Source organism: Caloenas nicobarica, chromosome 12, assembly GCF_036013445.1.
Source record: "Caloenas nicobarica isolate bCalNic1 chromosome 12, bCalNic1.hap1, whole genome shotgun sequence".
Taxonomy (NCBI): Eukaryota; Metazoa; Chordata; class Aves; order Columbiformes; family Columbidae; genus Caloenas; species Caloenas nicobarica.
In genome coordinates, this window is record NC_088256.1 from 13,267,454 (window position 1) to 13,292,291 (window position 24,838).

A 24,838-nucleotide genomic window follows, 5' to 3' on the forward strand; every position below is an offset into this window, starting at 1 on the left:
AGCCGAGGCCCCGGGGGCAGCCCCGGGGCGGGGCGGTGACCGGCCCGCCGGCCCCCCCGCCTGCCGCCAGCCCGCACCACTGGCTCCGGGTGCCGCCCCGGCAGCTGCGACCCGCCGGGAAGCGGGTTGGAGGAGCCCGCGGCCTTTCCCCGCCCTCCCCGCGGTCTCTCCCCGGGCGCTGGCCGCGAACAGCGGAACGCGCGGTGCGGAGCCGCCGTTACCGGGGCGGGCGGCTCTGCCGGCAGCCGGGAGAGGGGACGGGCCCGCGGGGATGCTCCTGCCGCGGGGGTGGCGAGGAACCGCCGGCAGAGCCGCCCCGAACCCCGGTTTGTGTTCGCGGACACGGCGGCCCGGGCTGAGCGGGCAGAGCCCGCGGCGAGCGAGCGGCAAACAGCACCGCACACCTGCCGGCTTCCGCGGCTGCGTTTAAAATGCACCGTCAGAAAGGCATCAGGCTGAGCAGTGCTGGTTCTTCAGTGTTTGTCGTGTAAATATACATAACCCGGTGCGGCTCTCCCGCACTTGCCTGTGTGAAGAGGAAACAAAACCCGGGGGGCAAAGAAGATGCAGCGGGGACAGCGCGGGGACGGCGCCGGGACAGCGCGGGGACAGCGCGGGGACAGCGCGGGGACGGCGCCGGGACAGCGCGGGGACAGCGCGGGGACGGCGCCGGGACAGCGCGGGGACAGCGCCGGGACAGCGCGGGGACGGCGCCGGGACAGCGCGGGGACGGCGCCGGGACGGCGCGGGGACAGCGCGGGGACGGCGCGGGGACAGCGCCGGGACGGCGCGGGGACAGCGCCGGGACAGCGCCGGGACAGCTGCAGCGCGCTGGAAGGACACGGCCCCCAAACCTGGGGTGTGGATGCATCACCGTTGTCACAGCACCGGCTCTCCCTCCTGCCACTGCTGCTTTGTAACGTTAAAGAGCAAGAGGAGGGTTAGTGAGGAAAAAAGTACCGCTTGACCCCCATCCACCAGCCCACGGTGCTTGTTTAATAAGGTGGTGAGACACAGGAGGACACCAATGAAAACACACAGTTCTTCTTACTTTATTTCTTTGTTAATTAAATATTTCATGGCTGCCAACACAGCAAGTTGCACCATGTTTATATTTCCTTTGAATGCAGTTTCCAAAACCAATCAAATAACATATTGAAAATATTCATTTGGCTTCAAAGCTCATGGAAGCCCATGGCATTTATATTATTAAAGACACAATTAGAAAAAAAATATGCCCATAACAACGTTTGAAAGTGTATTCGCTACATCATTAGTCCAAACATCACATTTCTGTTGCTCTTCAAAATTCCAGGTAAACAATCACTTGTTACCCTGTCTTGTCACACAAATTACAAGACACTTCAACTTCAGATACCATGCAAGTCAGTAAAAGAGCTTCTCCCCAAGACACTAACACTGAAGGTTTGTTCCCCCCCTCCCCAGACATGAGACCCTTAAACTCTTCTAGCAGTGGCAGTCTTCTCCCTCAGACCCAGTGCAGCTGGCGAAGACAGATTAAAAAAAGCTACAGAGAGAGAAAAGGGAAAAAAAGAGAAAAAAACAGAAGATTAGCAAAAAAGAGAAAGACGTTCAAAAAGCAGGAAAAAGAGATGCAACATGAAAACAGCTGACAGAGGAGAGATGGAACCTCCTTGTGGTACCTGAAGTACTTCAAGGAAATCACAAAAGTGAAAACCTTTTTTCCTAAGAGTCTTTAAAAAGACTTTACATAACTTTCAATAACATTCTAATAAGGCAAATGGTTGGGAAGAACAGCCGGTGACCTGCAGCATGGTAAAAAGAAAGGCCACATTAAATGGTTATTTTAGCAGATAATCTAGAAATCGTTGACAGACTGGCTCTGGTTTTGGGAGCAGGCCGACATTCAACAGTAGAGGAATATCCAAATTATTTTAACTTGTTTAAAAATTAAAAACAAAACCACAAAACAACCAAAGAATTTTATGGGAAATACAACTATTTATGGCGAGACAGAATACCTGAGAAAATACACTGTGATCAAGAGTTTTACCTGCCTCAGTTCCGGAAACGGAGGCCAGATTGTTGTTGGATGTGAGTGACCGCACAGGGCTCGCGCTGCCCAGAGCAGCTGCCCAGACTGACACCGTGTGCGCAGAAGCCCTTTGTGAGGCTTCGGCATCATCCCGGCCACCTCTCTAGTAAAATTCTCAGCAGCAGCTTGCACTAAAACCAACATCACCGATAAGAGCTGGGTCCGAGGTGTGCTTATCTCCAAAAACCCAGGATGTGAAGGGTTTTTGTTGGAACTATTTGGCAGCAGGGTTGGGACGTGTAGATTCACCCACACGGAGAACGTGGCCTGCACACAGTGCGACTGAGGGATCGGGGCACAACATGCGAGGCTGACAGGGAAATGAGGATTACGTGCTAGTCTTTAGGTAGCGTGAAATAGCAAAAGAAAAAATCAAAGGAAATTAAAAAAAAAGATAGATGATGTCACGAAAATGACAGTATAAAAAGTTTTTTAAATCTCAAATATGTGATAATTAAACTAAGGTGGTGGTGTCATTTTAACGTCACCAATAAATACATTTAAACTGCATTGTTATTTTGCCAGCAAAAATAACTCACAGAACTTATTTCCACATCCCTTATTTATCTGGGTGAAGAGGGACCAGGAGAAAGGGGAATCCATGAAAATTGTAGGATTTAAAGTTGCAGCATCCAAATCCTTGTTAGGACCAATTATACATTGTTTAATAAAAGCAATAACCACCAGTACATAGTAAAGACAGAATCACAATGAGGATATAGGAGGGAGCAAGGGTAACACCATGGAAAGGTCACAGCTGAAATGCTGTCACGTTTGATTAGACCCTCCGATTTAACAAGTAAATGAAGGTCCATTCCAGCCCATTGTATTCAGGGGTAATTAGTCAGTACAGAGCCATGGGTTACTGTAAAAGAAGGGCAAAGAAAACAAAAAACAAAAGAAGTAAATGTTAACCAGCATTCACTGTCTGATGAAGTCTTTATTTAAAAACAAAACTCATCCAGAAATACACAAACACCTGCAGGCAAACCACAGTTACACTTGGCCAGAGTGAACTCCTGGCCCCGGTGAGCAAAACACCCTCCTTTTTAGTGCAAATCCTGCAGTAAAACAAGGTTTTTGCTGGATAGAACATATGAAAAGCAACTTGCCAGCATCCGTACACCTGTAAACAGATGCCAAGTAAAAAAACCATAAAGGTAATACTTTTTGCATTAAAACCAGAAATTCTTGGAATCACTGAGAAGAAAGTCAAAGAAATATCATCGTCTTTCTTCACAAACATATGTACAGCAAGGTGACCAGCTTTCCCTGAGACTGGATCTGGGATGTGCATCCAGGCCAGCACACCGAGGGGGAGACAAGGCACGAGATCCTTCCTGACCCCTGCGGCATTCAGAGAACACTTGGTTGCAAACCCTGGATCCAAGTTTGAGAATCCCTCAAGCCTGGGGACTAGAGGTTTGGACTCGGGCCAACGCCTGTGAGGATGTCAAGTTTTGCAAAAAATCCTTTAAAATTATTAAGGGGGGGTAATGAGGGGTTAGATACAGCAAATTAAAAAGGGGAGAGGGCAGCCAGTCTCCTCAGACAGCACAACCCACCCCACAGCAGTGTCAGGCTGTGTTCAGAGTGGTCCCGCGAGGGGGCTGAACCCCTGGCACCGAGCAGCCACGCTCTCCAACCACGCAGCCCTCGCGCAAAACGGTGGGAGAGGCAAAAAGCCGAGCAACTGAGAAGCGGGACGCTAACCCTACGAGCACTCGGCAGCCTGCAACTGCCCAAAGCAGGAGAGGGATCGGCAATGAGCATCTCCTGCCAGTTCCACGGAAGCTTTTGCTGGATTATTCACAAGAAAAACCATAACCCAGAACAGCCAAGGGTGTGAACTCTTGCTTAAAACAAAACGGTGAACGCAGGAAGGGAGCAATGAGGAAAGGTGAGCAAACAGGCACAGTGGCATAGCTGCGTGTTAACTGAACGTGGGGGCATTTGCTTCTGGTGTGAAGGGAAAGGTTCTACAGGAAACCCGAACTGAAAATGAAAGAAAAAGGCAGATTAATGGTTTTATGGATTAATGACAAAAACCAAATAAAAATATAAATGTTTCCTAACACACGCACACACAAAATAAATGTTGCTAAGTGTTAATAAGGTTTAATTTGATTACAAAACATGCTTTATGCAGACACACACATGCATACACGCACACACACTCAGCAGTGGGATGAACCAAATTTATTTTCTAAAACAATCCTTACACAGTTTTGCAAGCTGTGACTTGTTTGTATCCTTGCAAAACAGTGGACCCCTGCAATACTTTATGGATCAATATGGAGAGTATTCTTCTGAATTCTGGAACGTACCGTATATACATATTTAATTTAGCAAGGACAAATGCCCATTGAAAAAGGCACTGTCTGCATTTGTATAGCAGGAACAAAGAACTTCATTTGATTCAAAGCCCGGCACACAACAGTGCACAGTTACGAGGACTGACAAAAGCAATCCAAACCCAACAAAAATCAGTAATGTTCACTCTAACTGCACTTTAGCTGTGCCTTCATACGCAGCACCAGAATGAACACTGTTATTCTTTGAGCCTATTTTTCCACAGGCAGAGTGTGGTAAGTAGAGAATTGTTCTTTCCATTGTTTTACAGTTACCGTTTGCAGCAGAGACATTAATTCAACTGGACTGCTCAAGACGACCACAAGCTCCGGTTCAAGTCAGTGCAAGACCCTTCTGAAGCTCTTCTGTTAAGTGGAACGTCCCATTGAAATTAAATTCAAATGCCTCTCGCTGACAGTGTTATGTTTACTTGCTTTTCCATCTCCCTTGGTGAAGCTAATACGGAAGGAATCCTGGAATCAGCTTTTCCCTATTTAAGGGCAGACCTTAAGTTAGTTTGGACTGTATCCTGGAGAGAATGTAAATCCTAGCAGTGTTTGCAGGGAAGGGTGGACTTGAGGCTGAGTTTTTAGGGTGTTTTATAGCTCAGTGCTGCTGTTCCAACAGGTCCCTTCTCCAAGAGACCTGCGCACCTCAGCCTGGGGTGCTGTCACCCTTGCCTTGCATAATAAGTATTGCTGCTCTGTCAAGAAGCAAGACATTCCTGTGGGAGCTTTCTTCTTCCTCTCACCAGAGAATCAACAGCAAATTAAAAAGGCTCAATTAAACACACTCAACCTAGCTATAAGTACACCACTGTCATTAGCAGTGTAACTAATAACCCTAATGAGGACGCTGCTCTCCTGCCAGGCAGGTGCATTTCTTACACATCTTTGTTTAAATGAGCCTTCACTTTACAATAGATGCTGGCATTTCACACTGCAGACAGTTGCTTACGGCCAGGTTTGTTAACCATTTCAGGCAACATTATCTGGTCCCTAAGCCTGCCCATGACTACATGGCCACCTTACGTCCCTGCTCACGTGAAGGCAGAGACGCTCTGGACAGAGCCCCAGCACCTGGAGCAGAGCTGACTCACGGCACAACACCGCTGACAGGGCTCTGCTCCAGTGGGAACTCTCCACGCCTTGGCCAAACTCCTCAGAAACTCAGATGCTGGCCTTGTTCAGGGACAAAGTGGGCGGGCAGGCTTTCTGGACACTTCTTGAATGCAGCCCTCTTCCACCACCCACCTTACCCTAGCTGCGGCACACTTGGCATGGCTCCCAGGAGTGTGGGTCGGTATCTGTCTGCCACAACTGAACATCCAAATCATGGGCAACCCCCTTGACGTTAAAATGTCATAAAGTCTCCTGGTCTATTTTCAGAGCCTTCATTATCTGCTAAACGCTCAGCCTCTCATCTCTTGGGGTTTTGGACAACCAACTATAATCAGTCAGCAGGTGAATACTGGTTTGGTTACTCAGCAGTAGTTTCCCCCTTGTATATACGTACACACACACACACACACACACACACACACTCACGCGTGCACAGTTTGGTGATTCTCTGGTGCTTTGGGACACAGGAAAGCTCTAAGTTTGGCAGATTTTACGATCTGTTAGTATGTTAAGCGGGGGATAGAAGCTAGTCTGGCATCTACCTTCACCTGCACTGTAACCACAAGTTAACAGTACAGCTTGGAGGGGTGGGAGGGAAGGAGGAGAAAGGGAAAAGACATTTTCATGGCTAGCTGGGTTCTACCATCAGCACCACATCTCCATAGCAATTGTTGCCATAGATTCAACATGACCTACATGATTAAAGATTATTTCATTTCCTTTAGAAATAAATTGTAAAGAAAATGAAGCCAACATAGTGCTGGGAAGGTTTAAAAGGAAGAGGACCTAATCCTTATCTTTCTAGATTTCATGTCCTAATATTGATTCGCTCTACATTTTACTTTGCAGAACCTTTAAAGACAAACTTCATTACATCTTTTTTCTACAACTGCATATGTAGAGAGAGACTGGTAGAGCATGTATAGTATAGTAAGGGTGAAAGCAGAGGAAGACAGAGATAATACTTATAGGCTTCTGAACTTGCACGGGATCTGCTTTTTTAGGAACTGTAACTGATCCCACTGTGAGGTCTATATTAGTTAATGACGCTTACCAGGACAATGAGCCTCATGCACCATGCAGCCAAACAGCAGCTAACTGTAAAATAGCATACATGTAAGAGCTAATAATGGTGATGATAATGATGTAACAAAAAAAACAAACAAAAAAATCAAGTCATGATTAGTGCAAATTACAGAGCTTGGGTTTAAAAGAGTCATCTGTGAAAGAAAAAGGCTAGTGTACTGCCAGCCACTAGTAAACAAGATAGAACTAAGCTACTAAGCTACAGCTTGTGAAATTCATGGATTGTTAGAGATATTTACGATTTAAATGAATTATTCAGGACAACTGGAGAAGTGACACAATAAAGAAGACAGCACCATTTCTAACACAGCTATTTTCCTGGAGGAGAGAGAGGCCTCCTAATACCTTCCCAAGCCCTACTCAAGTGCTGACCTACCTCTTCTGTGGAGTTTTCTGTGCCTTTCTGTGTCCTTAACTGACAAGGACAGTACTAATGTTTTTCCATATGCATGCGCTTGGTGTCGTAGAGCTCTCCTGAGATCAAAACTGCTTCTAGGAACAAGAGCATGGCCTGGGCCACAGTGACTAATTGCTCAAACTAAAGGGCATGTTGTCTCCCTTTTTTGCATTCCTGACCCTGACTGATCTCAGGGGTGAAGTCTGCAGTCCACAGAGTGCAGATGTCTGAGGGCTCTAAGCATGAAAGAACTCAGCTGCGTATTCCTCACACAGTCCAGGCTGGGGAGAGAAGTCTGTCCCCAGTCAGTCTCAGGCTCCTCAGTATGAGAAGATATTAAAACCCCCTGGAGGTAATTCAAAAGAGCAAATCAAAATACGCAGTGGAAAAAGGAACGGACAAGTGAGAAAAGGGCAGGAGCGCTAATTGCTCATCACAAAAGAATGTTGACGTTGAAGCAACTCCAGCTCAAAACTAAAAAGACTAAACCAGGATCCCGTTCTGGATATTAGGTTTTTCCTCTCCTGTCTCATTTGATTCCAACCTTAACAGTCAAGGGCTATTTTCCCTGACAAACAGTCCTGTCAGCTCTTTGGGCATGTGCCATATTGTTCATATTAACAGCACTTCTCCACGTACTTAAGACTGCATAGTGCAGGCAAGATTTACTCTGGACTTTCCCCAGGGATGTGCAGAGAGGGGATTGTAGCAGTGGTGCAGAAACCAGACCCTTGTTTATCTGCGCACCGCTCTTTGTACACAAGCTAAGGTGGCACAGCACTCCATTTTGGGAAACGTACCCCCACGAGAAGAAAAGGAGTTGCTGCTTGCTAGGTGAACAAGGACTGTTTCAGCTGTATGGCTGGTTGCTCCTGAGCAGCCTCAGAGCGTTAGGAGCCTGGCATGGGCACTGCAGATGGCCCAGATCACAGGACCCTGATGAGGGACCGGATCCTGTCACACCAGTCCCTGGCATGGGGAACTCCCACTAAAGCCGTGCAGTATCTCTCCCTGTTTCTGTGGGCAGCAAAAAAGCTGAGTTAGGGCTGGAGAAGAATACTAGCACTAACAAAAAGCTATGACCCGTCCTGTAATTTTCCAGCTGTACGTTTTGCGGATTCCAGAATTCAAGACTATTAATCTCCCTGAATAATTTCCACACTTTAAGCTTTTACCCAACCTAAACAACTAAGACCCTGAGAAAGGACACGCCCCTCTTTGGGGGTAGGGGAACATCCCTGCTACCCACATGTGAGCCTTGGCAGCCAATATTATTCTACTTTATTACAAGCACTGACAGACCAAGGGAGCAGCAGGGAATCTCAGGGAATAACAAGTTCATCCTCTCTTGTGCTGTCGGCAAGCAATGAAGGATGACAGCTAAAGGTAAAATGCTTCCGGCAACTGCTCAGCCTTACCGGGGATTAAATCTGGCTGCAAACCTTCTGCTGGTTAAGGACCGGCTGGGTTGGGAGAGTGAGAACACCCAGAAAAATAGTAAAGGAGAACCATTACCAAAAGGCAAATACCACTGGGTTAGCAACTTACTTTTTTCTTTCCTTATCTCTTTTAAGAGTTTGCGATCCTCCAGCCTGCTGAGCCTGAGATTGGAGCAATTCAGCTGCTGTCTTCCTTTGTTTAAATGCATTTACTTCATCATCCAGAGACTTCTTCTTATCCTCTAGCTTCTTTTTTTCATCCTGATGTAACTTCTTCAGGCGATCAAACTTTTCATGCAGCTAGAGGGAAAGGAGAGAGGTGAGCCGGACCCAGCACTACCAGATATTCTCTTCACAGGAAAAGAGGAAGATGGAAGGATCCCATGAGACCTGAGCCTGCAAGTCTCCATTGGTCCTTATATCATTTCTAGCCCCCTGAGCTGACACTGCGTAGACAAAGGGCAGGGAACAGTCTCCCTCCGCAACAGCTTACAAACCCAGTACTGTTCTAGTGATGCACCATTGCACAGACTAACAATAGAGGGTTGGGAGAGTATAATCATAAAATAATGTTAATCCATCTCTAGGGGTCTCTGCCTTATTCCTCTTTAAAGGTCAGTAAATTAATGTTTTTTTCACAATGCTAAGAAGTTACATGGGTGTATTTTTTATATAACAAGACACTGCAATTCTCCATCAGAATCAAGACTATGGCACTTCCATGGTGCAGTGAGTTGTACATGACAAGCACTGTGATCTAGTTTTGTCCTACAGGATGCACACCTTCACATCCCCATGACCCCAAGTTAAACTTTCAACTTGTCAACAAGAAAGTCCTAAACCACACTCTGCAGAAAGTGCTTTGGCAGCAGCTACCTGCGTGGGAGCAGATCTATCACTCACAACCGTGAAGAGACAAGTACTGCATCCTTCACCTCTTTTTCAGCCTCCTTCAGCTCCGCTTCTTTTTCCTTGACCCTCTGGACAAACATTTGCCTCATTGCCTCTTCCTTTTTCTGCAGTTCTCCCAGAAACTCATTTCTTTTGGCTTCATAAGTTTCTTGCAAGCTGAAAATAAAGGAAAGTCCAGTGATACGACTTGGGACAAACCCTGCTTCCTCTGAGCCTCTGAAAGCAGGCCCTCACCAAGAATATTGCTTGCCCACAGCACATTTGCTACTCACCCACCCACATGTGCCCAAGGTCTTCTTTATCCAACTGTTTCTGGGGTCTCTAAGCTATTGTACTTTTCTGTATGCTGAATGTTGGGCAATTCAAAGAGACCAGCTAGCAACAAACACTAGTTCAGAGGGACACTGCTGTATCTCTACAGCACAGACCCTTCTACTCCTATACTTGCATTTTCACAGTCAATCCTGCACACACACTCTGCATTTTCACCTTCTCTCACTCAGCCAGCACCTTTGCTGAAGTCTGGATTTATCTGACCTGGCAGGTTTTCTCGCCGCATTGGCTCTTGACATGCTCTCTCAAGGGCATACACATACACGCACGCAGCACATCTAACAATGCCTCTCTCAAGCTCTCCTGTCTCCTCCAAGGATCCTACCTGAAGGGTTTGCTGTCTGGATCAGTGTCCTTGAAACCCATCTCTTCCAGTTTACATCGCCGGTACAGCTCATAGTGGCGCGTGTGGGTCTGTTCGCGAAGGTCTTCCATGTTCACGCGAATCAGCATCTCCCGCAGCTTCACAAAGTCGCAGTGAGCTTCATTCTCCACTTTAAGACGACATGATAAGGAGTAAAATGGGGGCAGAAGCAGAGGTCTCTTCCCACATTCTCCACCCGTCTACTCCTGCAACAGGTTTAAGAGCCCTTCCAAGCAGAGAAAACTGTTGCTATAGGCCTGACACAAGGATTTAACAAAGGATAATTCCCAGTGAGATATTAGAAGGCCAGCAGGCCCTTGCTCCTCTTATGAGAACCCACTGCCTCCTGGCAGAAGTGTCACCATTCATGCCATGAAAATCTCAGGGCTCAACTCACCCTGCACTGTGCCCCAGGGGTACTGACGAGCTTTCATCATTTTGTTTCCTATTTTCAGCTCCTCCGTGCTCCCAATCACTGCAAATGGCAAGTGGGCCTGGAACACATTTAATGATACTTATGTTAGTCCCTCTCAACTCTGTCTGATTTGCCAGCACACAGAGATTAGCACAGCCACCGAGCAAGACAGTCATGATGCACACACTAATTGCAGGGAGTCTAGTCACTGGCCACTAGCCCAAGACAAGGAGGGGAAAAGGGAAGGTCCTTTTTGGAAACCTTGTTAGTGCTACCACTCTATATCCTCTACCTGGCTGATCCTCCCAGCCACAGGGTCCCAGGTGAGATGAGCCAGTGCAAGACTGGCATGAGAACGACAGCTCGAACAACGTGCTGCGTGGCTCTGACTGCGGTGCTGTCCCGGGGATTGCCGTGGCTGAGGAGAGCATCTGCACAAGCACAGAAGCAACAGAAGAGGTCTTGGAGCCTTCTTGATTTGATCCCCCCAACCACTCCCTCAGCTCACACTGGAGCACAAGACAACTCGCTCTATCGGATCATGAGATCGAAGTCCCTCCTTCACCTCAGAGTAACAGCGCTTTGCTCCCCACTTGCTTCAGCCCTGGTAAAGAAGGGCTGAAATCGTCCCTGCACAAGGTCAGCGTGCCCTGAGCTCTGCCCCAGGCTGAGCTGGGACGGACCCTGCATTCCCTGGGGCTGTGCCCAGCCTGCCCCGCACTAACACCCCACACGCCTCACGCTTCCTGCACTGCACTGGGAGTCACCCTCAGCACCCCCTCTCCCAAATCCCACAGCACTCCTTTATCAAAACTGCTCCTGAGAAACCCAAACGAGTGCCGATGGCTTTATAAAAATCCTCGTGAGGCTGATGCTACACGCAGGTACTGCTCGACAGCTGACAACGGAGGCCAAATCCAGGGATCACAGCCATGAGGAGCGGTCCTGGGGACAGCAGAACAGCGCTGTGCCACTCCTCAACTCTGCCTTTTACAGTCTTCAATCCAAGATACACACTCCACAGAGTGCGGGTGTTACAAGTACCCAAAGACAAACAAAGAACAAGAGGAATTTGCTTTTCAAAACCTCCAAAATATAAACCAGTCACTTCTTACTAAAGAAGATACTTTTTGCCTTCTGCAGGGAAACTAAGAGATGCACCCAGTACAAGCTCAGCAGAGTTGGAACAGAAACACTCCTGGCACCTCTCTGGGCTCAGAAAGCCTCACCTTATGTTCCCCTCATGCCCCAAACTCAGGCAGCCAAGCAAACTCCCCAAACCTGAGACAGTGGCAGAAATACCACGCTATGGCCACACAGGCACAGCCTGAACCTCAGCCACCCATGGGCCCCGTTACTGTCACCAGCAGAGTCGCTTCCTCCACTGGTACCAACCCTTCAGCTGTTGTCTTTTTGAGGGAGAAAGTGCTGGGGATTTCCTTCTTCCACCAGCAAGGAAATTCCACCTCCTGCCACGTGGGACAGCTCATGTGGTTTCATTTAACTAGCAGGTGCAGGGAGAATATTTTCTTCAGTAATTAGACTAAATCATTCAAAATGGAAAAGCCAACAGGGAGTTGAAAGAATGTGAGAGCTTGTTTTTCTTATTTGATTTAAAAATAAAATCCAGATGGGAAGAGACCTAAAGAATTTTGGACAGTGTTTTCTCTGAACTTGTAAATATATGCTTGGTGGGATTCTCAAGGCGACCAAATCAGTTTCAAGGAAAATCAGGCATCTTGTTCTGAAGATTTGTTTAATCTGATTTTTTTCTAAATACTTCCCTTGATGCCTTTGTTCATGGTTAAATACTTTTTTTTCTGATCATGATGGCCCAGATTTTAAATCCTTCAGTTAATCAACTCCTGCCAGATCAAGCAATATTTTCTCTGTTCAGTAAACCAATGTGGAATGCAAAATACTTTGGGGAAAAAAAAATCCTAATCAATCCAGCACAAGTGGCTACAATAAAGTAAAATGCATATGAAAGTGAGTTTGCATATTTTAAAGCCTAATTTTACTTTTAATGCAAAATACAACTAATGCAGGTTATAAGCAAAACATCAAGTAATCAAAAGACCAGTCTCAATTTTTTCTGTAATTAAAAACAAACAAACAAAACTGATCCAGAGAAGTTGCTGGTCAGCAAGAGGCACTACTTAAGTATGAAGACTGCATTTATAACCTTTCAAAGACGTTGATCTGTAACAGGCAAAGACAATGAAGCTTTCTGTAGAGAAGTACAAACACAAAGGTTAAGGCAACTGATTTAAATCAAAGTTTCCCATTCCTCAATCTTAAACATGACCAAAATTAGCAAATTTAAGTCACAAACTTAAATCAACCCATCCTGGCTCTTTTACTGGTCTCAATCCCTCCACAAGCTCACCTCCTGACCTGAAGCATAAGCAGATTTGCTGCTCATAAAATCAGTATTTGGATACAAGTTTTCCAGGTCTGCAAAATTGCCTTTATCAGATGCAGATTCTGGCCTGCTTAGTCCTCATAAACTTGGTAATTATGACTTGTATTAGTTTAATGGAGGATTTAAAGAGCTGATCTCTCTGTGCAGCGACTGACACAACCCAGAAACGTCTACAACCTGAGACAGCAATTCCCTCCCAGGAGACAGGTAAATGGCTCAAAGATGAGCAGAGGTTTACTTCTCCCTTTGCCATCACACCTCTGGTTCCTTGAGGATGATGTTGAATGTTCGTTTCCACTGTATTTCTGCACAGTGGGAGCACTAAGCACTGAGAAAGATCCCATCACAAAACTACTGTGACCAGGAAACCACCACTGACAGCGCTTGCGTTAGGACAAACTTCATGTTTCTTTAAGGCCTCTCCACAACACTCTACAACCATTAATGTTAGATCAAGAGACGACATGAAAGCACATCAGCGAGACCTATACTTCATCAACAGCAGCTAAGCAACTTCCCCTACTTGCTTTCCTGTAAAAAGCCTTCTGGAAAATGAGACTATGGTCAGGATGCGCTGACAGAGTGGGCAAGGGACACCTTGCTCCATCTTCAGGGAGCCACAGACGAGGCACTCACGATACTGGGAACACCAGAACCGGAACAACCACCTGCAGGCACGTTGAGACATGTTTGACCCAAGTTGAGTACTGTTTCTCAGACGTTGCTGGTTAAGCTGTGTAACTCCCTGCCACAGGATCACTGCTGGGGTGACACATGTGACAGAAATCCAGAGAAACCCTTGAGCTGAACGGGGTTAGACGCTGGGGAAGTACGTGGGGGAAGTGAAACATCATACACGTTCCCTCTATTCTTATATAATCCAAAAGTGACCAGAAGCAGATATTTAGGCAAGAGAAGGGCCACTGGGTTGGACGGGCCTCTGGTCTCACCCTTGTGTTTTATTTTTCACATCAGCACTTGGATATAGCTCAAGAGAAGCCACTGCTCTAATCAGGCTCATTTTATCGCCCTGTCCATCTGTTCTGGCCAACAGCACCAGAGCCAAAAGACCAAACCAGACCAAGGGCCCACCTAAGTAACTTGATCAATAACAAAACAGCAACTCAGCGCACACAGGAGTGCCAGAGTCAGCTAGCTGAAGGGGCTCTGCTGCAAGTACAGCCATGGGCAAGAGGAGATACCCACGGTGGCAGGGCTTCGCAGGAAACACCAGCCCAGGAGAGCAAAACTGCTTGGTGCAAAGAACAGAGAAGTGCGTGTCTGTAGACAGCCTGCCCCTCACACCAGACAGGTAATACCCATCTGATTAATTCATAACCCAGGACCATCCTCACCCTGCACAGCCAGGCCTCGCCATCTGTCTGATTTTCTACAAGTCCCTCAACAGATCTGCATTAGGAGACGGAAGGGGTCAAAATACAGTGTGTTTTCTGACTAGAAAAGCCCACCAGAGCAGCGGTAGCCCGCCACAAGGCTCTGCTAGCCTAGGATGACACTGCAAGGATTGGATCCCTGTGAAATCTTCTGGTTTTAAAACACAAAATAAAAAGGAAACTGGATTTAAGAAGCACCCCAAAATGGGCCACCAATGCCTACAGTGATAGTACTGTTCTGGGAGAGCAGGAAGTGCCGAGTCACTTACATTCATTGTCCCATTTATCTCTGCCACTGATTCATCATCTGTTGGGAACTGGTAGATCTGGACCCCGTTACTGACCAGTTCGCTTGTGATTTTTATCTTAAATTTGGTCAGCTCACTCTTGGAAATGGCATCAGATTTGGCAATAATGGGAATGATGTTCACCTAGAAAGGAAGAGAGTGGTAAGAAGTTCTCAGGTTTGCTCCAGGGAGTTTTTCCAAGTCTGCAATACAACTTACAAAAACTTAAGTGCTCAATAAATCTACAATCATCTCCACTAGCATAAGGGCTATTCAAGGTGGGCAGATGTGCCCTGGAAAAGCCGCAGCCTTTCCACCACGCACATGGCAAACATGCCCAGTAAGAGTTAAACCCACCTACCTTGCTGTCAAGCTTCTTCATTGTTACCAAGTCCAGGGATTTCAGTGAGTGGCCTGTTGGGGCAATGAAGTACAAGCAAGCGTGGATCCGGGTGTCATGGTAGTTGTGCAAGGCCCTTTTTATCTTCAGTTCTTCTTGCAAGTAGGCTTCAAACTGAGCATCAATGAACTCGACAATGGGCTTATAGCTTTGGTGAAAGAAAAAAAAAATACTTGTACACTTTGCAGTCAGAGGGGTAAACTGTGCTCCTTTGCTTGCTTTTAAGAAAAAACCTGCTTGTTAGATTTCACTTCCCAAGACCAATCCCCTCAATCGCCCTTTCTCCCCACCTGTAAGAGATTTAAAAGTTGCACTACTGACAAGGAGATGCAGTCCTACATCAGACTCTAGCAGCCTGCTTGACAAAACACAGTACTAGAGATTCAGCAGAGGACAGGAGACACACCATCCTCTCCAGGGAAAGTGTACTCTCAGACTTTGAAATATTAGAGTGAGAGACTTTTAAAAGGAAGGATAACATAGACTCATTCGCAGCAGCGTGTAACCCTTGCTTGCACCCTGGGAGTGATCGGCTTGCTGCTCTCACAGCCCCACGTCCTGCAGCTGGAAGACACACCTCCATTCAGTAACACCTTTGCCCACTGCTCTGGGGCAGGAAATCCCTGACACTCCCTTGCAAGGCCATCTGAAACACAGATGCTGTCAGACTCACAATGTAAAGGACGTTAGTGCATTTTAAACAAAACTAAAAAGAAAAATCTATCAGACCCACAACAAAGCAAATCCCACCTACAACGCCTCTGTGATGATGTGCCTTGGAGTCTGGAGGAATTGCACAGCCCTTAACCACCACGCTCCAGCCACGCTGGAACGTAAGCTGCCAGAGATACTCCGCAGGGTACCTCGCTGCACGTTTATCGTGATTCCTTCGGCAACATGCAAGAGCCTTGCCAGAAGTGACTGTTAAGCCAAACGGTCACCAGACCACACTAATGGTTTGGTCGGCAGCTTGCGGTCAGCACAGCACCAGGAAGCAAGTGCAGATGCCCTGGAGCTCTCCGCTCTCCCCACCAGATGAATTTAGGCAGAAAGCTGCCAGCAGGGCAGATATTGCTCTGAGAGCATGAGAAAAACTGCTTTGAGAGCTGGAGCAGTGCTGACACACCACAGCCTCTGTCATCTCTTCTACTTGCCCCATCCCAAAGAGGTGACATGGACAACCCATAAGAGGGAAGGACAAGAACTTTACAGCACAGTCTGGCCCAGCTAGGGCACAGGGAGAGACCCTGCGTGAGCAAACCAGGTCACGATACGGCCTCTCTCCCCCTTCACTCACCTGTCCTCTTTGTTGATCTGATCCCCAAAACCCACTGTGCTCACAATGGTCAGTTTGAGGTTGACATTGCTCTCCTGCAGGTCGTAGGTACTGGATTTCAGCTGGACCCCAGGCTGTGAGTGAGATGCTGGGTCACCTTCAAACTTGGTGTTGAAAAGTGTGTCCATAAGGGTGGACTTACCGAGGCCAGTTTCCCCTAATGGAGGAAAAGAGAGTTGAAATGTTCTGTTGAATATTAATATGGTGTGGCCTTTCTGCTTCCAGATGTTAACAAGGGTGAAATTGTAGCAGATGAAAACAGACCTCATGCTCTAAAGGGATCGTCTGGCAAACAGAAAGCCATGTACAATGGGAGGTCTGTATTCCGAGCAAATTACATTTCACAGTCTAATGACGATTAATATTGTTAGAAAATAGAGATGAAAAGAAAGAGGTGAAAAGGCAAAGGGGAAAACATTGTTCAGATGCTGCATAAACCCACAACTACACTACAGAAGATGCTGTTTTCATTAAAAAGTGGGAGGGAGAATGAGGCTCATTTCCAATACCAAAAAAAGATGCTAGGGATCAACAGGTCCCTAATAAGCAGCCACTGAAATAGCCTTCTTCTGTGCAGAAACACTGAGAGTTGGTTCCAGCCCTACAGCAAGCTGTGCGGTTGGTTTCTTATTCCCACAACAGATGGAGTTGGGGGATCCACCTTCTAGACTGGGGGATGGGGGGAGCGTTTTCTGTAATATCTGGTTTCCATACCTTAGGGGCTACACAAGCTATACAATACTCAAAAATCTGCTTCCAAAAGTTCTGCAGCATTAAACTGCTATTTGGATTCCATCTATCAACAGGGAACTATTTCCTTGTCTGGAAGAGACAAATCCCAGAGACCAGTCTTAAATTTGTTTTAGATACATCCCAGGAAGAACAAAACAAAGCCCTCTGTGCACTCATTCCGCAGGGCAGCCTCCCTCACCGTGCTCTGACAACGGAGCAGCTTTCTGAGCTGAAAGGATCTGACTGTGTGCTAAACCCGTAAGCAGCCTGGCCTGCTGCCCTGCGAGGGCTGTTTTGTTTTGTGGAAACAGCAAGTTCTGAGCTGCCCATTTGGCTTTTGTGGAAACTTCAAGCTGAACCCCACCCGCTGAGAAGGCTGCTCCTCCAACCTGCTGTGGGACCACAGGGAGATGGTGTCTGGCTGGAGCAGCCTTCCCCTCCCTCCCTGAGCCCTCAGCTCCCAACCAAGACAACTTCATCATTTTCCTACTTTGCTCAGAAGAAAAAAGCTTCTTATTTTTGTAGGCTTAGAGGTCTGCAACAGATCCAAACTTGCATGAAATGCTCAATTCAACAAGGGGAAGCTCCTCCCCATCCTCCCCTGTCCAAACCTCCAAGCCGAGCCTCTGCAAGCAGGCAAATTCCCCTCTCTTGGCCCCAGAAGAGACTTCTCTCACTCAAGGCTGAAGTACATGAAAGGCAGGGCAGGGCAAACATCCACTGCTCTAGGAACTGAGCGGTCTCTGATTGCCAGGATCATATATCAAGTATCTTTCCAGAAGGCAGCAAAATTCATTAACATTTGAAAGTCAATGTACACCTTGAGCTGCAGAGCTGCCCAGAGCCAGCCAAGAGCTTGTACTCCATCCCCGACTGATGCCAGCTACGGTCAGAACAGCCACAAATCCAGTTGCTCTTCACACCAATCTCGTTTGCAGTCTGAAGGGGAGAAGAGGGAGTCAGCACCAGGAGCTGGCATTCCTGCAGTCCCTTGTGCTACGTTAATGCATCAGCCATATCTACACCAGCACCGACTGGCATGCACAGGCACAGGGACAGGAGGGGGACCCAGCAGCACAAGGTTATCTCTGTCGCTGGAAGAATGAGGTGGACCATCCAGAAGATTCATAGCTGATCACAGTAAGCCCTTTGTTGACTTTGAATCTCATAGTCTGAGCTTTTGGGGTACTATTTGCCCCAAATTGGGAGCAGGTACCCAAAGCACAGCAGACCAGAGCATGGCCACATTTTGGGCAGGGATTTTGAGAGTTAACAGCAGACAGCCTGCATGACCCACCAGGCCTTTCTCAGGGATTGCAGGAAAACAGCAGCATTAAAAAAAAAGACAAAAATCTGAACAGCCTGAGAAGGCTGCAGCATTTCCAGAGCCTCTGCCAAGGGATGGGTGGGACAGAGCAGTGGATGCTGCTCTGGGGTGCGGGAGCATCAGCCACACACCATCCTGCAAACCCCACCTGTGCTGCCATCCCACACCCTTCACCCCAAAGCCTGGCAGGCCCTGGAGCAGGGTCAGATCCAGCAATCCACGTCCTGAGCCTCCAGGGCTGCAGGACAGAGTGACAGGGGAGCAGCAGCGGGGACCAGGGCAGGGAGCTGCTCTCTGCGGCGGATACACAAGGTCGCTTGTAAATCACGCTGGCTTCCGGGCAGACAAACACCCTGTAAACAGCCCATCGTTTCTGCTTCCCTCCTTCTTTAGGGTGAAAAGTGTCCACGTGAGGCCAAGACCATTGTTTAAACACATCCTGAACCTGCTAATCATTGCCTACTTTAAATCAATCTAATGTGTTGTTTCCAGCAGGAGTGACTTTAACTGTCAGAGGGGCCAGGAGAAGTGCATAAGAGATGCAGGGAAATTTTTAAGACAGAACGTGCTTTCATATTCCACCTCATACCAGCTACACAGGGCCAGCAAAGGCAACTTCAAATTCACACACTGAGGTTTTCCTTTAGGAAGGGGAAGATCTGAACTGGTAAGGCATTTTTCAATAGGTGGGAGCTGCCCACCCAACACCTACAACACCAGCCACTAACACGGCGTCTCAGACCTGAAGTCTGCACACTCAAAATGATATTCAGCCAGCAAACACACCCATTCCCGCACTGTGTAACCCCACAGACATGGCACACGGAAGAGGACAGAAGAGAGAGGAATGTCTCAGCTACAAGAAACACGTTAACGTTCATAGAATGACATAAGACAGTAAAAAACTGAAGAAGTTAATAAAGTGCTTCGCTGTGTTAAATATGACCAGAGCTGAGGAGCAAAGCTACTTTGAAGGGCAAAACAACAGAAGAGAGGATTTCTGAATCTCCTGGGAGCTTCTGTCTGACACAGAGGCAACTTTCTGCTGGCTGGAAGATGTAAATGGTGCCAACTGCTTCTTGTAAGGACAGGAGTCCAGATGGAACAGATGGCGTGATGAAAAGGACAAGTAGTCTGTGCTCATTCCAGCTGACAGCACTGGAATCTTCTCCAAAAAGCAGAAACGATGAATGGGGATTAAGGGAGGCAAAATAACCATGGAAAAAGCAGCGGTATACGTAAACTGAGTGAGAGGTGTCCTTGGCAGGGAGATTATTTCCTGATGTCAGGCTTATAGGCACACATGTGATTTGATCTCCAAAACTGTACTTAGGGATTATGCAACCCAGCAGTGGTCTGCTCTCCCAAAGCAGGGCTGACAAAGCGCTGTGGGGAGGACAGAGCAGGTATGGTGACCTTTACTGTTCGAGTTCTGCACCAGGAAGCTCTGACATCTACTGAAAAGGTGTAGTGTGTGTCCATCCATGGGATGGGTTTTTGCTGTTAAATCTGACTATTTTCAGAGACTTGAGAAAAAAATGGCATGAGACACCACACCAGTCAGGCTCTGGACATGCAGCAACTCTATACCAGTGCCGGTAAGGCACCAGCCACCCTTAACACCCAACAGCCTGTCAGGCTAGAGATGCTGTGCTGGGCTCCCCACACCTCTTCTCGGTCTCCTGAGATGCTCCCTGCTCCAACTGCACACAGACGCAGCATCCTCAGTGCTCGATGGAAACGGTGCTGCAAGGACTGAGCGATCCTGCCATTGGTACTGCAAAACAACACGTCATGCTACGCAGGCAAGCGACACCAACACCGGCTATTCTGGGAGAGACTGAGCTGAGGCAAGGTGCAAGGTGGAGGTGAACTGCTACCATACCTGTCTCTGACACTGGGCAGCAGCCAAGGTGGAGGAACAGAAGTAGCTGTGCCCACAGCAAATGCTCCTTCCTTTGGGAAGCTCCCAGCTTCCCAAACCAAAACAGGTATCTTTGTGCTGAATGTGGCTTCTTCCTTCCATAGAAATTTTGGCATCCTAAGCACCCCACAGGAGTAAGCTGAATTATCTACCACAAAGGCTGTACTTCCTTTCTGTGCCTGGTGATTTCATTTGATTTTCCCTAGTACATGTTAAGTGAAACAACAAACAACTGCTCATTGGCCCCTTTCTCCACATCACTCAGGATTTAGGAGGCCCCAGTCCTATCATCTTCAATCGACTCTGTGGGAGGACAGAGGAGCCCTTGGAGTATTTCCCTGTTCAAAGGCACAGAGCAGCTTTCACAAGAGCGCCCTTTCTTGAGAGCACAACACCTGTCCTTCACAAGATTAGCAACCGTGGCTTCAGATATCAAATAATTCAATCTTAAAGAAAATGTATATGCATGCACAGCTCTTTCATGTGAAGAAATGGGAGCTAATCCAATGTAGCAGGTTTGTTGACACAAGCCCTGAGGCAGCTCAGCCTGATAAGGCCATCTCACCCATCACAAGGTAAAGGCCCGGCTGCAGGCACAGGAGAAGGAACGTGGGCTCACAAAGACACTGAAGCTCCTCAGAGGGCTACCCAGCTCCCAGCCACCACTGTCTGCCCCAGGGGACCAGCGACGCAGGGACAGGAGAGGGCTGAGGAGACCATTGGCTTTGAGAAACCCCAGCTGTTGCACCAGTGACCACAAAAACAACCATTGGGCAACTTCCAGGCTGTACAGTTGACCACGCCACAGAAAGCTGCCTGCTGGAGAGCAGACAGCAGCTCTGCACGAGGAAACCTGTGCACATCCCTCCCTTCCCCAGCCGGTGAGAGCTCCCACACGCCAAGGGACGCACTCATTTTCAGTAAGGGACCTCAAGCAGTTGTGGTACAGACCCTGGGAATAGAGAAGGTATTTCAGCCGCAAAATAGTTGTTTCTCATTGCACTGAATAAGCTGCTTAGAACAAACACTTTGCAAATCTCAGGAGAGAGAAAGGGGGAAACCATAATAGAATACTAGTCTAATACAATTCTAATCTACCCTGGCCAAAACTGAGAAAATTTACATTAAAAAGTCAGCCTATTCTTCCTCTTTCTTTCTCCCATCTCACTGAGAAATACAGTCAGCACAGAAGGTCTCAGCCATTAAATACTTCTCTAGTCTTTGCACTGAACTAAGAAGCAACTAACATTTTATCAGGAAAGCTTTAGGAAGAAAATGGTTGTGCTGAGGAGTAAAAGACTGGATAAACCATCTGCAACCCCTAACTTCTTATGAGAGGTTTGCTCATTTACTCTATCTTTGGCTCTAGTCTCAAAGGGGAGACAACTTTCAGCATGAGAAGAGCTAAAAATTGCTCCACTCTGGATGTGATGCTGAGACTAATTTCTGAAGCTTTCCTTGGCTCCTCTGCCTGGAGCTGGAGGAATTGGTGGCTCAGATCCAGTATGGCGCAGAGCAAAACTGTCTTTGGATTTTTCCTCCAACAGATGCCACCACCCACAGCTGAAAAATGGGGGACATTGAAGTGCCTGTCTATCATGCTTTGTGCCCTATGGGATCAGTTCACTTATTTTGTTGGCTCCAATCCTCATTTGCTCCCTGTTCTTTCAATTTTCCACCCAAAAGTCCTGCTGTACAAGTGAGACCCAACAGAATAAATGACAGGTGAACTTCGGGACTTTTTGTTTTCTTTCTCCAGGATGTTTAAGAGTTTAGCTTTGTTATCACAAGACAACTCTTAAAAGGCATTTTATAGCCTGACCTCCTCAACTCAAGATTTGCGAATTCTTTTCTAATGAAGCTTATTCATTTTTTCCAGAAAGCTTCCTTATTTCAAGATTGTCCATGTCTGTGTTATGACTATTCATAGAAGGCTGACATTAATAACTAATGTGCATTGATCTTGGCAAGTCCTTGTTATTCAGACCAATAAGCAATTAATGCGTTCAATTCCTGTCCTGCAAAGAGGAAAGCAGAGGTGTTCAATTCCTCTCCACACATCGAAGTGAACAGAAAACCACAGGAGGCATTCACTGCTACACCAAAACTTGTAGAAAAAAAACCACAGCAGCTCGATAAATGCACAAGGAAATCATTAAGACTTCAGTCTTTGGGACAAGAGTTTCACTAGGTCATATCACATTTGTGTACTGTGACTCAGCCTGACAGTGACCTCCACTTGTCAGCAAGGTTTATCATCTCACAGGAATGCCACTGTCAGGGAAAGTTTTCTTCTCAGCTCCATTTAACAGGGCTCTGCTCCCCTCCTCTTGCTCTACTCCTCCAGTCTCAGACTCAGCCCTGTCCTGGGCAAACACCAAGTCCACACCACGAGTGGATCTCTCACAGGAGGGGACAGACAACCTCTGTGCAGGTGCAGAGCTGATTGCCAGCCAAGATGAGTCCCCAGGAGGTATCCACAGCTGCAGCTCTCTCCTTTGTCACACCGGGCACTGCTGGGAGCATTTGCAGACAGGGCTCACTCCAAGCAGCCACGGCCGCCCAATAACCTCCTGCTCCCAGAGGCAGGGCACCGGCATCAGTAAACCAAACCAACTGTCCTATCAGACAATTATAAATTCCCTCTTATTCATTTCCTTACCTCCCTTACCAAACTACCGTACCAAAGCCATACAAGATACGACTTCTGTTACCCAGGAGTGTCTCTGAGGAGGGACCATTCTGGATCCTAACCTGCGAGACGGGCAGACGCTGCAGGGACAGACACCGACTCCTGCTACAGCACCAGGCCCCAGCTGAGATCCATGCCACATGGCAGCTTGGATAATCGTCTGACCAGCCAAGGCTTGGCCAGACACTATTTTAATTCAAGTATGCACAGAAGGGAGGAGAAAAAAATAGCTTTTAGTGATTTAAGAGGAGCATGACTGGTGTTTTGTTAAAAGAATTATAATAATAATTCAATATCTAACCAAACAAGACCTCAGAACAAAGTTCTCTGGCATAAGTATCTATTTTCTTTCAAAAACATGAAATTGAAACATACTAGGAAAATAAAGATCATAATAAAAGCCTGGGATTTTATGCATTTTATTTCTGTGGTTCACTGCTTGGTAGAAAGCCACACTACATAACCTCAGCAGGGATTTCCTGGTACACCAGTAAATCTTGTTACTGAAAATAGACAGAACAGTGAGGAAAATTTAAACCAAAGCTACCTGTTAACCGTCACCTACAAGCTACATCCAGCTGCAGAGAAGCCCCTTTTCAGCAAGAAAATTTCTCAAAATGGAAATACTCACCCACACACAGGATGTTGAAACAGAACCCATGATTAACTGACTTATTAACCAGCTGGTCAGGCAAACTGTCAAATCCCACATGTCCGGAAAGCGGGACAGTGCGACAGCCTTCGCCCTGAAATACAATGAAACAGTTGTGTCATTTTCAAGCAAAATACACTTATCTGTACAAACCCTTAAGACCACCCAAGTAGAATCAACTGCACAGTCTGAGCAGAGATTTGCAGGTATACTGCAAATCATACACTATAAATTGTGTCAGCATGCTTCTCTCTTCTCCAAAACAAATCCAGACGGTACAAATAGAACATTTCAGTTGCCACACATTAGAAGGTAGCCCTGTCAGGAAAATACTAAACTGTGCAAAACACATATCCAAACACAGCTGCTGAAATAAAGAGGTGGCAAACCACTTGTTTCTTGAGAAATTATGTAGACACTGAAGTCTCATCTTACACTGAAAAAAAGAACCCCCTGTGCAAATGAAGGTATTAATGATGCCTCCTCCTATAACCCTATTATAATTCACTTAATGCGAATTGTAACTGACATGTAATTCACAATCACAGCTGCAGTCAGAGAAACTAGCTGGAAAGAGTTAGGAAAACTGTACCTACATCTAGTAAATGAACAACCCAAACACACTACCTCTGCAGAGCTCAAGAGCTGTAGTACAGAAACAGCAGAGAATATAGTCTTTGAGCTATGGAACACAGCAAGATCTTCCATATTGTTGCAAAGATGGAAATTTCAGACTGCAAACAAGAGTCGGTCCGAATCTTTGAAGGCTTAGGGGAAACCTCATCACCATGTTCTGGTATTTAACAGGTGGCAACAAAGAAGATGGAGACTCCCTTTTTACAAGTCATTTGGAAAAGGTGAGGGGTAACAGGTACAAGTTACTCCTGGGGAGATTCCGATTGGACACAAGAGGGAAATTTTTCACAATAAGAACAGTCAGCCATTGGAATAATCTCCCCGTGGAAGTGGTGGATTCTCCAACATTGGACAGTTTTAAGATTCAGCTGGACAGGGTGCTGGGACAGCTTGTCTAGACCGTGCTTTTGCCAAGAAAGGTTGGACCACAGGATCCTTGTGGTCCCTTCCAACCTGGTACTCTATGATTCTATAAAACAGCCAGTAGCACCAAAAAAATCACGGATCAGTGAAGGAAGCTGCAAAGAAGGTGTTCAC

General features: G+C 47.0%; 1 protein-coding gene across 5 annotated transcripts in view; it reads right to left on the reverse strand.

The window, feature by feature from the left end:
- Nucleotides 1-1,041: 1,041 nt before the first annotated feature.
- Nucleotides 1,042-24,838, reverse strand: part of SEPTIN6 (septin 6) — a 29,774-nt gene continuing 5,977 nt past the window's right edge. Inside the window, exons 2-11 of one of the 5 annotated variants that reach the window (XM_065643145.1) lie at nt 23,645-23,759; nt 16,300-16,495; nt 14,964-15,150; nt 14,585-14,746; nt 10,479-10,575; nt 10,043-10,211; nt 9,408-9,540; nt 8,582-8,772; nt 6,605-6,648; nt 1,042-2,942 (exon numbers count right to left, since the gene is read on the reverse strand). In XM_065643145.1, the coding sequence (XP_065499217.1) occupies nt 6,645-6,648; nt 8,582-8,772; nt 9,408-9,540; nt 10,043-10,211; nt 10,479-10,575; nt 14,585-14,746; nt 14,964-15,150; nt 16,300-16,495; nt 23,645-23,759 (1,254 nt within the window). In that variant the 3' untranslated portion in view covers nt 1,042-2,942; nt 6,605-6,644. Of the gene's footprint in view, nt 2,943-3,322; nt 4,073-6,604; nt 6,649-8,581; nt 8,773-9,407; nt 9,541-10,042; nt 10,212-10,478; nt 10,576-14,584; nt 14,747-14,963; nt 15,151-16,299; nt 16,496-23,644; nt 23,760-24,838 lie in introns of those variants that run through there. The other 4 variants (XM_065643146.1, XM_065643144.1, XM_065643142.1 and 1 more) reach the window with 4 other exon arrangements.